Below are 15,139 nucleotides of genomic sequence, written 5' to 3' on the forward strand. Positions count from 1 at the left end.
TCTATCCCTCTCCCTTCCTCTCTGTAAAAAAAAATCAATAAAATATGTTTAAAAAAAGAAAAGAAAAGTGTCTATGTAAGTCCTTTGCCCATTTTTTGATTGCATAGTTTATCTCATGTTGTTAAGATGTATGAGTTCCCTGTAAATTTTGAAGATTAGGCCCTTATCAGATATAACATTGGCAAATACGTTCTCCCATGCAGTGGGCTTTCTTGTTGTTTTGTTGATGGTTCCTTTTGCTGTGCAGAAGCTTTTTATTTTGACGTAGCCCCATTTGTTTATTTTCTCTTTAGTTTTTATTGCCCTAGGAGCTGTATCTGTAAAGATATTGCTACAATATATGTCTGATATTTTTTTGCTTGTAGATTCTTGTAAGATTTTTATGATTTGCCATCTTACATTTAAGTCCTTTATCCATTTTGAGTTTATTTTTGTGTATGGTGTAAGTTAGTGGTCTGGTTTATTTTTTTATTTTTATTGATTTCATAGGTGAAGGGAGAGTGAGAGAGAGATAGAAACATCAATGATGAGAGAGAATCACTGATTGGCTGCTTCCTGCACACTCCCTACTGGGGATCGAGCCCACAGCCTGGGCATATGCCCTTTACCTGAATCGAACCTGGGACCTTTCAGTCCGCAGGCCGAAGCTCTATCCATTGAGCCAAACCAGCTAGGGCTCTAGTTTTATTTTTTTGCATGTATCTGTCCAATCTTCCCAGCACCATTTATTGAAGAGACTATCTTGACTCTATTGTATGCTCTTGCATGCTTTGTCAAATATTAATTGAGCATAATGGCTTGGGTAGATTTCTGGGTTCTCTGTTCTGTTCCATTGGTCTATATGTCTGCTGTTGTGCCAGTACCAGGCAGTTTTGAGAACAGTGTCTTTGTAATATAGCTTGATATATGGTATTGTGATCCCTTCAACTTTGTTCTTCTTTCTCCGGATTGCTGTGGCTATTCGGGGTCTTTTTTTATTCCAGATGAATTTTTGGAGAGTTCATTCGAGGTCTGTGAAATATGCCGTTGGTATTTTAATGGTGATTGCGTTAAATATATAGATTGCTTTAGGTAGTATGGATATTTTAATGATGTTGATTCTACCAATCCATGAACACAGTATATTCTTCCATTTGTTTATGTCTTCCTCTATCTCTTTTTTCTATGTCCTATAGTTTTCCATGTACAGCTCTCTTACCTCTGTAGTTAAGTTTATTCCTAGGTATCCTAATTATTTTTTGTTCCACTGGTCAATGGGATTGTTTTTTTGTTGTTTGTTTGTTTCTCTTTCTGTAAGTTCCTTATTGGTGTATAAAACAGCCATGGATTTCTTGGTGTTAATTTTTTATCCTGCTACGTTGCTGAATTCATTAAACCTAGTAGTTTTTTGATGGAGTCTTTCGGGTTTTCTATGAACAACATCATGTCATCTGTGAATAATGACAGTTTTACTTCTTTTCCAATTTGGATGCCTTTCATTTCTTCTTCTTGTCTGATCGCAATGGCTGGCACTTCCAATACTATGTCGAACAGGAGTGTTGAAAGTGGGCATTCCTGTCTTGTTCCTGTTCTTAGGGGAAATGGGTTTAGTTTTTGCCCACTGAGTATGATGTTGGCTGTAGGTTTGTCATATAAGGCTTTATTCATGTTGAGGTATGATTCCTGTACTCCCACTTTGCTGAGAGTTTTTATCAAGAAAGGGTGTTGGATTTTGTCAAATGCTCCTTCTGCATCAGTTGATACGATTATGTGATTTTTGTGTTTCACTTTGTTTCTGTGATGTGTCCTGTTTATTGATTTGTGGATATTGTACCATCTTTGCATCCCCAAAATAAATCCCACTTGGTCATGGTGTATGACCGTTCTAATGTAATGCTGGATCCGATTTGCCAAAATTTTTTTGAGGATGATACCATCTATGGGGACCACTGTGACTACAGTGGGAGAGCTGCTGTGCAGGAGACACCCCTCTGGAGCAGGACTTGCTTCAGTGGGACATTGGTGCTCAGTGAGTCTGCCCCTTGAGTATGTTGCTTATGGATGAAAGAGTTGTAAGCTGGTATGGTATGACACTGACCACTGGGTACCCTGGCTCTTGGGTCTCCAGGGAGGTGTACAGTCAGCCCCTGCCTGGAACCACCCAGCAGGATCTACAGAGAGATCTGCAGAATCTCCTCTTTGTCTTGGGTTTGGAAGTGCCCCACCAGCTGTGAAGCAAGGAAGGCTAGTGCTGATGCCAGATCTTGGGCCTTTTTATTGATAGTTTTGGAACTTCCTGACCCCACTGCAACTTGTTTGACAGATTTTAGCCTGAGCAAGGACAGGCCATTCATATACAAAAGCTGCAGCACACAGCTTGGGTGGGGTTGTAAAGTGGGTGGGGTGAGGTCTCAGGGAATCACCAGGGGACAGCAAACAGAAATGGCTGCCATTCTGCCCTGCAATCCAGAAGGTACCACTCCCCCCCCCCAAACCTGCACCCCCACTCGAGGCTCACCCAGCAGTGTAGCTCAGAGGAAGCAGGAATTTGTAAATTCAGTTCGTGGTGCTGGCATTGTAAGAGGAGCAGCTGGGTCACCTGCAGTCTGTGTCACTGAGCCCCAATATTCACTGGTGTTTAGAGCCCGTAGTTTTTACTGCCAGTAGGGACCTCTATTCCCAGCTCTGGGACCATTAGTTGGGCATCTGGTGTGGGACTGGGACCCCTTGCTCCTCCAGGTGACCTCTGCAGAGACAACCTCTCTCTCAATTAAAAAAGCAGCCCACGTGGGTACAGGACCAGCACCTTCCATGCCTCTGTACCCCTACCAGTCTCAGTGTGCTGTCTTCTTTACTTCTCTAGTCGTATGACTTGCATTCAGCCAGCTTTCCAGTGGTTCTGGCTGATGGTTGTTCTGTATTTTAGTTGTAATTTTGATGTGGTTGTGGGAGGCAGCAAGTATAGGCCTTTCCTACACCGCCATCTTGGATCTCCTCTCCCGTAACTTTTCTGAATTTCATTCCTTATTCTTCTTTTATCTTCACCTGAAGAGTGAGAATATTTTTTCTATTGATTTTTTTCTTAGAGAGAGAGGGAAACATCAATTGGTTGCCTTTCACATGTGACCCCACTAACGGTGGATTGAACCTGAAATTCAGGTACCTGCCCTTTACTGGGAATCGAACCCGTGACCTTCCAGTGTACAGGCAGACACTCTCAGCACTAACCGACACGAGCCAGGGCTAGTTACTTATTCTTTAAATTATTTATTTATCTTTAAAATATATTTTTATTGCTTTCAGAGAGGAAGAGAAGGAGAGAGAGATAGAAACAGCCTATCTAATAAAAGAGTAATATGCAAATTAACCATCACTCCGCTACACCCACCAGCCACACCCACCAGCCAATCAGGAGCGAATATGCAAATAAGCCCAACCAAGATGGCAACCACCACAGAGAGCAGGAGGGAGGCTTGGGTTTCCCCGGCAATGGAGGAAGCCAAGCTTTCCGCCTGCCCTTGCTGGCCTAGGCCTCCACTGAAGGCTACAAAGTTTCAATGATAGAAGATACATAAACCCAAACAGAAATGGCGGCAGCCACGGAGCTGAAAAGAGCAGGAGGCTAGGGTTGCCCCCGGTGATGGAGGAAGCCAAGCTTTCTGCACACCCTGGCCGGCCCAGGCCTCCGCTTAAGGCTACAAAGTTTCAATTATAGAAGATACATAAATCCCCAAAAAATGGCTGCTGCCACAGAGCAAGCAGAAGGCTTGGCTCAGCTCCAGGCTACAAAGTTTAAATTGTAGAAGATAAATAAACCCCAGATACCAGGGCCTCCGCTTGGGTCGCCAGGGGGCATGGCCAGCCTGCAAACCACCACAGGCCCCTCGCCCAGGCCGCCCCACGCCCCAAGGGAACCCCCACCCTGATCCGGGACAGCCTTCAGGGCAAACCAGCTGGCCCCCATCCATGCACCAGGCCTCTATCCTATCTAATAAAAGAGTAATATGCAGATTGACCATCACTCCAACACACAAGATGGCTGCCCCCATGTGGTCAAAGATCCTGCCCCCATGTGGACACAAGATGGCCACCACAAGATGGCCAGCAGGGGAGGGCAGTTGGGAGGGACCAGGCCTGCAAGGGAGGGCAGTTGGGAGGGACCAGGTCTCCAAGGGAGGGCAGTTGTGGGCGATCAGGCCAGCAGGGGAGGGCAGTTAGGGGTGACCAAGTTGGCAGAGGAGGGAAGTTGAGTTGGGGTGACCAGGCCTGCAGGGAAAGGCAGTTGGGAAGGACCCAGGCCTGCAGGGGAGGGCAGTTAGGGGTGACCGGGCCTGCAGGGGAGGGCAGTTAGTGGCAAACAGGCTGGCAGGAGAGCAGTTAAGCATTAATCAGGCTGGCAGGGGACTGGTTAGGGGGTGATCAGGCTGGCAGGCACAAGCGGTTAGGGGCAATCAGGAAGGCAGGCAGGCGAGCAGTTGGGAGCCAGCAGTCCTGGATTGTGAGAGGGATGTCCCACTGGGATCGGGCCTAAATGGGCAGTCGGACATCCCTTGAGGGGTCCCAGATTGGAGAGTGTGCAGGCTGGGCTGAGGGACACCGCCCCCCTGCACGAATTTCGTGCACCAGGCCTCTAGTGAATAATAAGAGAGAGTCATTGATCAGCTGCCTCCTGCATGCCCCCCACTGGATAGTGGGCACACACCCTTTGCATGTCCCCTGACAAGGAATGTAATTGTGTTCTCCTAGGTCATGGGACGATGCTCAATCACTGACCTGTACTGGTCAACCTTTATTTATTGATTTTAGAGATAGGAAGGTAGACAGAGAAAGAGAGGGAAATATTGATGTGCTGTTCTATCCATCTATGCATTTATTGGCTGTCCCCTACATGTGCCCTGATGGGGGATCAAACCCACAACCTTGGTGCATCGGGACCACACACTCAACAGCTGAGATACCTGGCCAGGGCTCTGAATTTGTTTATGTATTTCGGAAGCTCAAATAGGATCTTGACAAATTTCTCAATGGAGGGGTATGTCATCTCATAACATCAACATCTCTTATGATGCTTTATTTATTTTTAATATATTTTATTGATTTTTTACAGAGAGGAAGGGAGAGGGATGGAGAGTCAGAAACATCGATGAGAGAGAAACATCGATCAGCTGCCTCCTGCACACCCCCCACTGGGGATATGCCCGCAACCAAGGTACATGCACTTGACCATAATCGAACCCGGGACCTCTCAGTCCGCAGGACGACGCTCTATCCACTGAGCCAAACCAGTCAGGGCTGATGCTTTATTTATTATGGGTTTCAGATAGAGAGGAAAAGAGATGGAGAGAGAGAGAGAAGAAGAGAGAGAGAGAGAGAGAGAGAGAGAGAAATAACTTGAGGGAAAAACATCAATCGGCTGCCTTCTGCACACAAGCTAACTGGAACTGGAACCCACATACTGATATGTGTCTTGACTGGGAATTGAATCATCGACCCTTTGGTACACAGGACGATGCTCCAACCAACTGAGCCATACTGGCCAACCATTCTGTGGTTTTCAAACACAAAAATTTCCACTATTTTTTGAAGAAGCCACTATGGCCAATGATAGCAGAAGCACAGTGGCTGCTGGAGGACCTTTGTTTTTGACTGTAGGTATCTTCAAGTATGTTTGTTCACCCAGTATGTCCAGTCATCCTTTCTGTACAGTTCTCCTTTACTTGTGTCTGTAATACTGTTTGTCTTCATGGTACTCTTATTCCCATTTCCTGTGGGCTGCTTTGTTCATGGATAGCTGTCTGCTTACACTGGGATGGGGGGAGATGCTCATATTTCTGATCCTGCCAATTTGCTGATGTCACTCCATAGGTTTATCTGTGATCTCATTTGTACTTTGTTGGTCTACCATAGTGTTGACCATCCATCTTTTCTGTTTTTCTTTGAAGATTTGCATCATTTATCCCATGGAATGGCTCAAATGGGATTTAAGGGGAAGAATCATTTGTGCATCACAGAAGAAACGTGACTTTATGAGTGACACAGTGGACCCACAGTCGGTCTTGCCTTAGTGAAGGGTCATTGGGGAGGAATTGACGGCTGGCATTTGTTACATTCATAGCTAGAAATCCAGTGTTTTGTTACAGTTGCCCATTCTTCACCCAATTATTCTTGTTTGTGCTTATTGTTGATACTTTGCCTACTACTCAGTTCTAATAGTGATCATTTCTACTCAGCTTCCCAGTCCACTCAGCTTCACAGGTCTCTCTTTACTGCAAACCAACGACAGTCCATGCCTGCACTGCCTTGGAGTGCACAAGTATTATTATATTGACGTTGAACACATGTGCTCTTATACAATTAATTTTTATGGGTATGAGCACCTTCAAATGATTCGACATAGACTCACATGGCCAGCATGTAAGGTCCTCAATAAAGCCTTTGTGCAGGAACAATGAGTAGAGCCTTCCTCTCTTCCTTGTATCCCATCCTGTGCTTCTGTCCTTCCGTTGGTGAGATTTTCATGGTTGACTGGCCACGTTATATACTTTAACAGCAATTTCCAAAGAGTCTACTTCACTCGTCTTGAAAATCTCTCTATGGAATCATGCCTAGTCATAACCGATAAATATTTGTGGTGAAGTTACTCTGATTCCATAACATCAACATATACCTCACCAGTGTTTCCTTTTGTTCAGGTTGCTGCTGTGGAGCAGAGAATGTTGAGGCCCCAACTGAACAGAGTGTTTCTGTAAGAGTGTCACAGGCAAGGAATCCGAAGGCAGCCTTGTCTTCCCAGAGGAGCCACCCCTGTGAGAGTTGTGGGCTGGTCTTGGGAAACATTTTCCACTTAACCGAGCTGCAGGAAACACAACATGGACAGATAATGTTGAGGTGTGGCGCATGTGCAAAATGGTTTTACTTCAGAGTAAAAGTTCACCAGCAGCATGTGAGAGAGAAGTCTTTCATTAGAGGTGTGGACAGGATCTCACTTGCAAACAGCTTCAATTTCACTGTGCCCCGGAATCATTTCACATGCGGGGAGATTGGGCAGGGTGTCCTTATGGGGTCAGGACATCTCCACCTAAAGGATACTCACACCGGGGACAGTCCACATGCTTTTTCAACACATGGGATGACCTTTGAAAGGAGAAAAAATTATGTCAGCAAAAAAGAATGTAAGGAAGACATTAGTTGCACCCACATGTTTATTCAGGAAAAGGGTGTCCATGTTGGAAGTCAGTGTTTTGTCAGTTCTGAATGTGGAAAATATTTTACCAAATTATCTAGCTTTCATTATCAGCAGCGAGGTCACACTGGAGAAAGGCCTTATCAGTGCCGTGAATATGGGAAAGCTTTTTGCAGTAGTAACAGCCTAGGTAATCACCAACCTTTGCACACTGGAGAAAGGCATTATGAGTACAATGAGTGTGGGAAAACTTTTACCAATAACAATATTCGTCATTGTCATCAGAGGGTTCACCCTGGAGAAAAGCCTTATAAATGCAGTGAGTGTGGGAAAGCTTACAACAGTAGCACTGAACTTTGTCGTCATCAGAGTGTTCAGACTGGAGAAATGCCTTATCACTACAGTGAATGTGAGAAATGTTTTACCACTAGCACCCACTTTCATAGTTATCACAGAGTTCACACTGGAGAAAAACCTTACAAATGCAATGAATGTGGCAAATCTTTTACCAAGAGCGCCGGCCTTCATAATCATCAGAGACTTCATACAGGAGAAAAGTGTTATAAATGCAGTGAATGTGGAAAATCTTTTACAAGTATCAGTGGTCTCCACTATCATCAGAGAGTTCACACTGGAGAAAAACCTTATAAATGCAGTGAATGTGGGAAATCTTTTATCCGGAGCAATGACCTTCATCGTCATCAGAGAATTCACACTGGAGAAAAGCCTCATAAATGCAGTGAATGTGGGAAATCTTTTACAAGGAGCAATGCACTTCGTTATCATCAGACAGTTCATACAGGAGAAAAGCCTTAAAATGCAGTGAATGTGGGAAATCTTTTACATGGAGCACTGCACTTCATTATCATCAGACAGTTCATATAGGAGAAAAGCCTTATAAATGCAGTGAATGTGGGAAATCTTTTAAAAGTAGCAAAAGTGTCTGATATCATCGGAGAGTTCACACTGGACAAAAGCTTTATCAATGCAGTGAATGTGGAAAATCTTTTACCTCTAAGATCATCCTTTTTTTTCATCTTGTTTGCAAGGCATGCCAAAACATGTGAAGGGAATCTCTTGCCCAGGTCTTGCAGAGGGCCATGAGCTCTAATGCCTACAATTTCACAGGTGATGGTCACTGGTTTGAGGACCAGAGCAGTGAGGGGTAACCCTTTCTCTGCAGAAACACGGACCTAATTGTTGTTGTGTCAGAAGAAAATTCCAGCATGTCAGCCAGGCTGAATCATCTGGAAATGGCTGAGGGCATTTCCCCAAACCTGTAAAGGATGCATAGAATGATTGTTTGCTGTCAGACAGCTCAGGGCATTTCAGTCTACATGTTATTGCCTTCTACTGGCCAAACACCTGAACAGCCAAAGGCAGTTTCTCTAATATGACAAAGGATTCTGTATACCAAACCCTGGCCTTAGGACAGTTTGTGTTAATAAAAAGCAAAGGGTCCTGAGACAAGAGAGAACTTGGTTTCTTTGGCCAAGATCTTCTGGCCCCCAAATGCCTTCCAAAATTACGTTTTGTCTCTGGAATCTTTAATAATTTACACACAGTGCCTTCTCCAGATTCCTGAACCCTTCTAGATGCTGGATTAATACCACCGGAATTGTTGGAGCAGACTGCAGCCCATTAGATGGAATGGTCCTCATCTAACTGGCATCCAGGAATTATTTTGAGGAAAAGACTACAGGAGCTGTGTGTACACAAGACCTGAGGGACTGCAGGGAGGTTTATCTACTGTGGAGCAGTCATTGATTTTAATCAGGATGTTTTGTGGCTCCTGTAGCTTCTCAGATGTTCTCATCAAAGCCATTGGTGTGCTGGCATCAAAACAAAGATGGAAACAAAGGCTGTCTTTAGTCCAGGGATGTAGCTTTTGTGGGTTTGGGTGAAAGTTCTTCATTGTTTGTTACATTTTCTGTCACTGAGATGAGACTCTCACCCAGAGGGATATAAGTATGGGGATTGAATATAGAGTTGCCAAACCTGTTCTTCCAGAATGGGTGAACACACATTTGTTTTATCCTGAACCAGTGTTAACAGCTGTAATGAGTGAATTACATGTGTTAAGTATAAATTACATGTGTTTCATAAATCTTGACGTGCATGAAACTGAAACCATCATTACAGTCATAATGCTGACCATATCTGTCTGTGTAATTGCTTCATGACCTCTTTTAACCTCTCCCTGTTCTTCACAGCTTTCCTAGTTTCCATGGATTTACATTCCATTTTCATAGAGAACTTGATTTTTCTAAGTATTTTTCCTCTTTATGTTTCTTAAATACTTGGAGAGTTATTAAAATTACATTAATAGCTCATCTTTTTTTCTGAAAGATATTCTTTTTAAAAAATATATATTTTATTGATTTTACAGAGAGGAAGGGAGAGGGGTAGAGAGTTAGAAACATCAATCAGCTGTCTCCTGCACACCCCTACTGGGTATGTGCCCACAACCAAGGTACATGCCTTTGACCAGAATTGAACCTGGGACTCTTCAGTCCGCAGACCGTCTCTGTATCCACTGAGCCAAACAAGTTAGAGCTCTGATACATATTCTTATCATTGATATGTCACCATCAATATGTCCATATTAATAAATACTTGGTTATTTCTAACAAAGCTGGTACAAACATTACTGTATAATTCCTTGTATTTATATAAGTGTTATTTACCTTTGTCAAAAATGCAGTGCATAGTCTGGGTTTTTGAGTAGATGAATGTTTAAATTTACCGAGATTAGCAAATTGTGATCTAAATGGAATATACCACCACAGCTGGTGTGGCTCAGTGCTTGGGCATCATCTCGTGTAGCACAGGGTTGGGGATTTGATTGCTGGTGGGGATATGTGCCTGGCTTGTGGGCTAGATCCTCAGAAGTGGGTGTGCAGGAGGCGGCTGGAGTATATGGCACTCTTCCAGCAATGTTTCTCTCCCTCTCCCTTCTCTCTCTAAAAATCAATACACTATTCTTTAAAAATAAAAAAATAAACGTTAACTGATTGTACTTTTTTACATTTTTCCAGCAGTGTGTTAGGGATTCACATTCTCCACGTCCTAGAGAACAATTTGTTCGGTCAATCATAATTTATTTAAACTTTTTTTTTTTTTTTATAACTATGTCATGCTACCTCACTGTTTGATTGTATTCTTTCTAGCAATTAATGGTGAGCCTTTTCTCAGAATTGTATTTGCTGAGTCTGTTTCTTTGTTAAAACATCATATGTTCTGCCTAATGTGCTATGAGTGCTGGTAATTTTCTGTAACAATAGGACAGTGGGACAACAAAGATGGATGTTGGAATTTCACTCATTTTGTGCCTTTTTTACTTTAGGAAATAAACGTTGGTTGTATTTGAATAATATGTTTTAATATTTTTTACTTTTAAAAAATATTTTAATTTCCCTAGCTGGTTTGGCTCAGTGAATAGAACGTCAGCCTTCGGACTGAAAGGTCCCATGTGAGCTTCGAGTCAAGGGCACATGCCAAGCTTGTGGGCTCAATCCCCAGTGTGGGGCCTGCAGGAGGCAGCCAATCAATCATTCTCCCTCATCATTGATGTTTCTGTCTCTCTCTACCTCTCCCTTCCTCTCTGAAATCAATAAAAATATATTTTAAAATATTTTAATTTATTTTAATAAATAAATAAAAATATTTAAATGATTTAAAAATATTTTTATTGATTTCATAGGGCAATGGAGGTGAGGAGGAAGAGAAACATTAATGATGACAGCCGTGGAAGGGGGCTCAGTGGACCTATGATCCAGGAGGTCTCAGTTCCATTGCCTCTTGGCACGTGTGTGGGTCCCTGTTAAATCCCCAGGTGAGGCTTGTAAGAGGCAGCTTATCAGTGATTCTCTGTCATGATTGACATTCTGTCTCTCTGTCCCTCTCCCTTCCTCTGTGAAATCAATAAAAAATTAAAGAAAACAGTCCCTTGTCTTAAAAAAGAAAAAGGAGCCGAAACCGGTTTGGCTCAGTGGATAGAGCGTCGGCCTGCGGACTGAAGGGTCCCGGGTTCGATTCCGGTCAAGGGCATGTAACTTGGTTGCGGGCACATCCCCGGTAGGAGGTGTACAGGAGGCAGCTGATCGATGTTTCTCTCTCATCGATGTTTCTAACTCTCTATCCCTCTCCTTTCCTCTCTGTAAAAAATCAATAAAATATATTAAAAAAAAAAAAAGAAAAAAAAAAAAAGAAAAAGGAAAAGAAACATCAATGATGAGAGGGAATCATTGATTAGCTGCTTCCTCCACACCCTACTGGGGATGGAGCCTGCAATCCAGGCATGTGCTCTGACTGGGAATCTAACCAAGGACTTCTTTGTGCATGGGTCGATGCTCAAACACTGACCCATACCACTGGGCGATTTACTACATTTTAAATGGTATGCCCCATGCAATGGACATTTTTAATTTTAACCTGCACTACTACCATTCTCCATTGCTTTCAGAACACCAGTCATCTGATCTTGCACTGAGCCCTTGCTTTGCAGTCTTGTGCATTTTCCTTGTCTCCTGTCATGGGGGTTCTGGGGTTGGAACAGTTCTCTCAGGAAGGCCAGAGGGCATGTGGGTGGGCAGGGTGTTTTAGAGTCCCAAAGCCAATGCAGCAGTTTGAACCTTCAAATGGTGATGCTATGTGGCACTGACATTCTCCCTGCAGGAGTGGATACAATTGGACATGAATTCTGGGACCTAATATTTGAAAGTGATGCTGGAGCCCTACTAGATCCTGGTCTCATTGGACGGGTGCTCACCTCTTATTCATGCATAGGACCCACTGCCCATGTGACTCTGTCCTCTATATCCCTACTGGCTGAATGAGACAAAGGCTCTCACCCTGCTTTCCCTGCAGCCCGGATCATTTTCTGGATTCACATCCTCCCTCCCACTCTCCTGTGTCTGCACTCTGGAGTTCCGGTTGGAACAGAATCCTTATGAATACAGGCCCTCCCCGCAGTGCACAGCACATGCTTACTGTGCTTTACCTGACAATCTACCCTGACTGTCCACACACATTTTCTTATGTAGGTGAAGGTGGTTTCTGAGATGAAGTTGTTTGCCATTTGGGCCAGTTACTCCATTTTTCTCAGTCATTTCCATGTATATGGAGGTATACATGTTAATAAGTGTTTGGTTGTTTTCCCTTGTTAATCTATATTTTCTCTATTAGTAGGCTAGCCAAAGAACATAGAAAAGAAGAAGGAAATATTATTTTGCTTCTACAATGTCATTTCCCTCATTTTCACCCATTTAAGTCCAAAGAGTAAAGGAATCCTGTGAGGGTTTTTGCCGTGTTGCGGGCTGTGGAAGAATTCAGACCTAAAAGAAGAGATGCAGAGAGGAAGTTTATTTTACTTTCCAAGAGAGGAAAGGGCCAAGTGTTGCTAGTCACTACAGGGCAGGGAAGAAAGGGTGGCTTCTGCTTTCCAGCAGTGCCTGTTGCTAAGGGACAAAGAATGGAGGGGCCTTGGACTGAGACGAAGGGAAGTATATATGAGGGGCTGACTTTTTAAGTTAGGAGTTTGCTTTCTAGGAGTGAGTCTGGCAAATATCCTATAGCGATTTCTTATTATTTTTCCAAAGACTGTAAAATATGCTTAGAGTAAAGTTATGAAGAGTTCCAAAGAGGCTTGTTTGAAGGGGTGACGGGAAAGAAACTTCCTACTAACTAGAGACTCCTTAGTGTAAATTATCCCTGAGGTGTGACAGCAGCAGGGAGGAGTGGTATACAAGAATGTAAGCTTGATGCCAAAACCGGTTTGGCTCAGTGGATAGAGCGTCAGCCTGCGGACTGAAGGGTCCCAGGTTCGGTTCCGGTCAGGGGCATGTACCTTGGTTGCGGGCACATCCCCAGTGTGAGGTGTGCAGGAGGCGGCTGATCGATGTTTCTCTCTCATCGATGTTTCTAACTCTCTATCCCTCTCCCTTCCTCTCTGTAAAATATCAATAAAATATATTTAAAAATAAATAAATAAAAATAAATTAAAAAAAAGAATGTAAGCTTGAGAGTAGCTTATCTTGTTCTGCAGTTTGAACAGAGCAGGTGTTTGAATTGGAGGAGCCAACAATCTAGGGGTTTAATTAGCAGGTGCTTCTCAAAAATTGTGAAAGGTTACAGCAAGGAAACAGAAGACCTTTCTCTTGTCCTTAAAATATCTGATCACATTTAGAACCTAAGGTTTTATTGACCTGAAGAGTGGCTACTGCTAGGAGACCAAATAAAAACACAGCAGCAATACTGTGGGAATTGTGTTCACAAGGACGTCAGCAATAGGTCCCAGAGGAAAGAAAACACTCATTGCATTTCCTCCTCCCCCACAGGTTCTTACTCCCCAGGATGGACAAAAATTATGGCACAGACTATACCTGTCAAGCTGAGGGAGCCGGGCATGGCATGGCCAGTCTTACAAACTCAGAGGCCAAAAGTAATCATACAGGATGGCTTGAAATTAAAACTTCTTAAGTTAAAGCTCATCATAGGGTAGTTATATCCTAGCCTTGTGTTTTCTTCTTGTGTTGTTTTGATTTTTATTTATTTTTTTTGCAAAGGTCTATCTTTATCTTATTGAGCCTATCTATTGTATTTTTGCATCTAGGATAACATAACTTTGGTATTTCAGGGAAATTTTGTTTTTTTTACAGATTCCTATGTGTACAATCTCCCAACATATAAGACCACAGAGCCCCAATTATTATTGTTATTGTGTTAAATATTAACTGTTAACTATTTTTTTAATATATTTTTATTGATTTTTTACAGAGAGGAAGAGAGAGGGATAGAAAGTTAGAAACATCGATGAGAGAGAGACATCGATCAGCTGCCTCCTGCACGCCCACTACTGGGGATGTGCCCGCAACCCAGGTACATGCCCTAGACCGGAATCGAACCTGGGACCCTTCAGTCCGCAGGCCGACGCTCTATCCACTGAGCCAAACCGGTTAGGGCTAAGTGTTAACTATTGATAACATTTAAGAATAAGTTTGTGTCCTGTTTTCTTTCACTTTTTCCAGTCTCAGAGATTTCCCTCTTCACCGCCAGCCCCTAACTTAATCACCAGTGAATGTCATGTAAGCCCCTGATGTCTTCTTTTTTGAGTCTAATGTATAAAAAGTGCAAAACTGCCATTCCCCTGAGCATTACTCAAACTGCTGTCATTTTGCTTCCTGGCAATGTTGCCGGCTTCGGACAAATAAACTTAGAAAATTCTCCACAGGTTTGGACATTTCTTACAACACCAAAGGCAATTGACTGTTTAAGCAGGAGAAAGTTTATGGAGGGGTATCAGCATGTCCAGGGACTCAACTGACTGAAGACAGATTTATAAACACAAATTTAGAGCAGAATCAGAACCCAGGAAGCTAGTGCTTTCCCGTTGCTTTCAGAGAACAGAAGGAAAACTCGGAAGGCTCAGTTGACATTGTGTGTGTGTGAGTTTAATCCTCACCCAGGGATGTTTTCCTTTTTTTACCATCCCCGACTGCCCTCTGAGATTCCTCACTCTGTCCCATGCTTCCATGTCTCTAGATCCACTCCACTTACCAGTTTATTTTGTTAGATTCCATATGGGAGTGAGATGAAGTGATACTGACTTTCTCTGACTGACTTATTTCACTTAGCATGATGCTCTCCAGGTCCCTCCATGCTGCCTGAAAGGGTAAGAGATTCTTCTTTTTTACTGCTGCATAGTATTCCATGGTATAAATGTACCACAGCTTTTTTATCTACTCATCTACCAATGGGCACCTTGGATGATTCCAGATCTTTGCTATTGTAAATTGATCCTCTATGAACGTAGGGGTGGGTGCATATCTTCTATCTGATTGTTTCAGGTTTCTTAGGATATATTCTTAGAAGTGGAGTCACTGGGTCAAATGACACATCCATATTAATTTTTTTGGAAAACTCCATACTGTTTCCCATAATGGCTGCACCAGTTTGCATTCCCAACAGTAGTGTAGT

At 43.1% G+C, this 15,139-nt stretch overlaps 1 protein-coding gene across 1 annotated transcript in view; it reads left to right on the forward strand.

The window, feature by feature from the left end:
• Nucleotides 1-14,388, forward strand: part of LOC308235141 (zinc finger protein 773-like) — a 33,033-nt gene extending 18,645 nt beyond the window's left edge. Inside the window, exon 3 of the mRNA XM_080643835.1 lies at nt 13,501-14,388. Coding sequence (XP_080499961.1) covers nt 13,501-13,664 — 164 coding nt within the window. The 3' untranslated portion in view covers nt 13,665-14,388. The remainder of the gene's footprint in view (nt 1-13,500) is intronic.
• Nucleotides 14,389-15,139: the final 751 nt, after the last annotated feature.

This window comes from Plecotus auritus (assembly GCF_963455305.1).
Source record: "Plecotus auritus genome assembly, chromosome: 10".
Taxonomy (NCBI): domain Eukaryota; kingdom Metazoa; phylum Chordata; class Mammalia; order Chiroptera; family Vespertilionidae; genus Plecotus; species Plecotus auritus.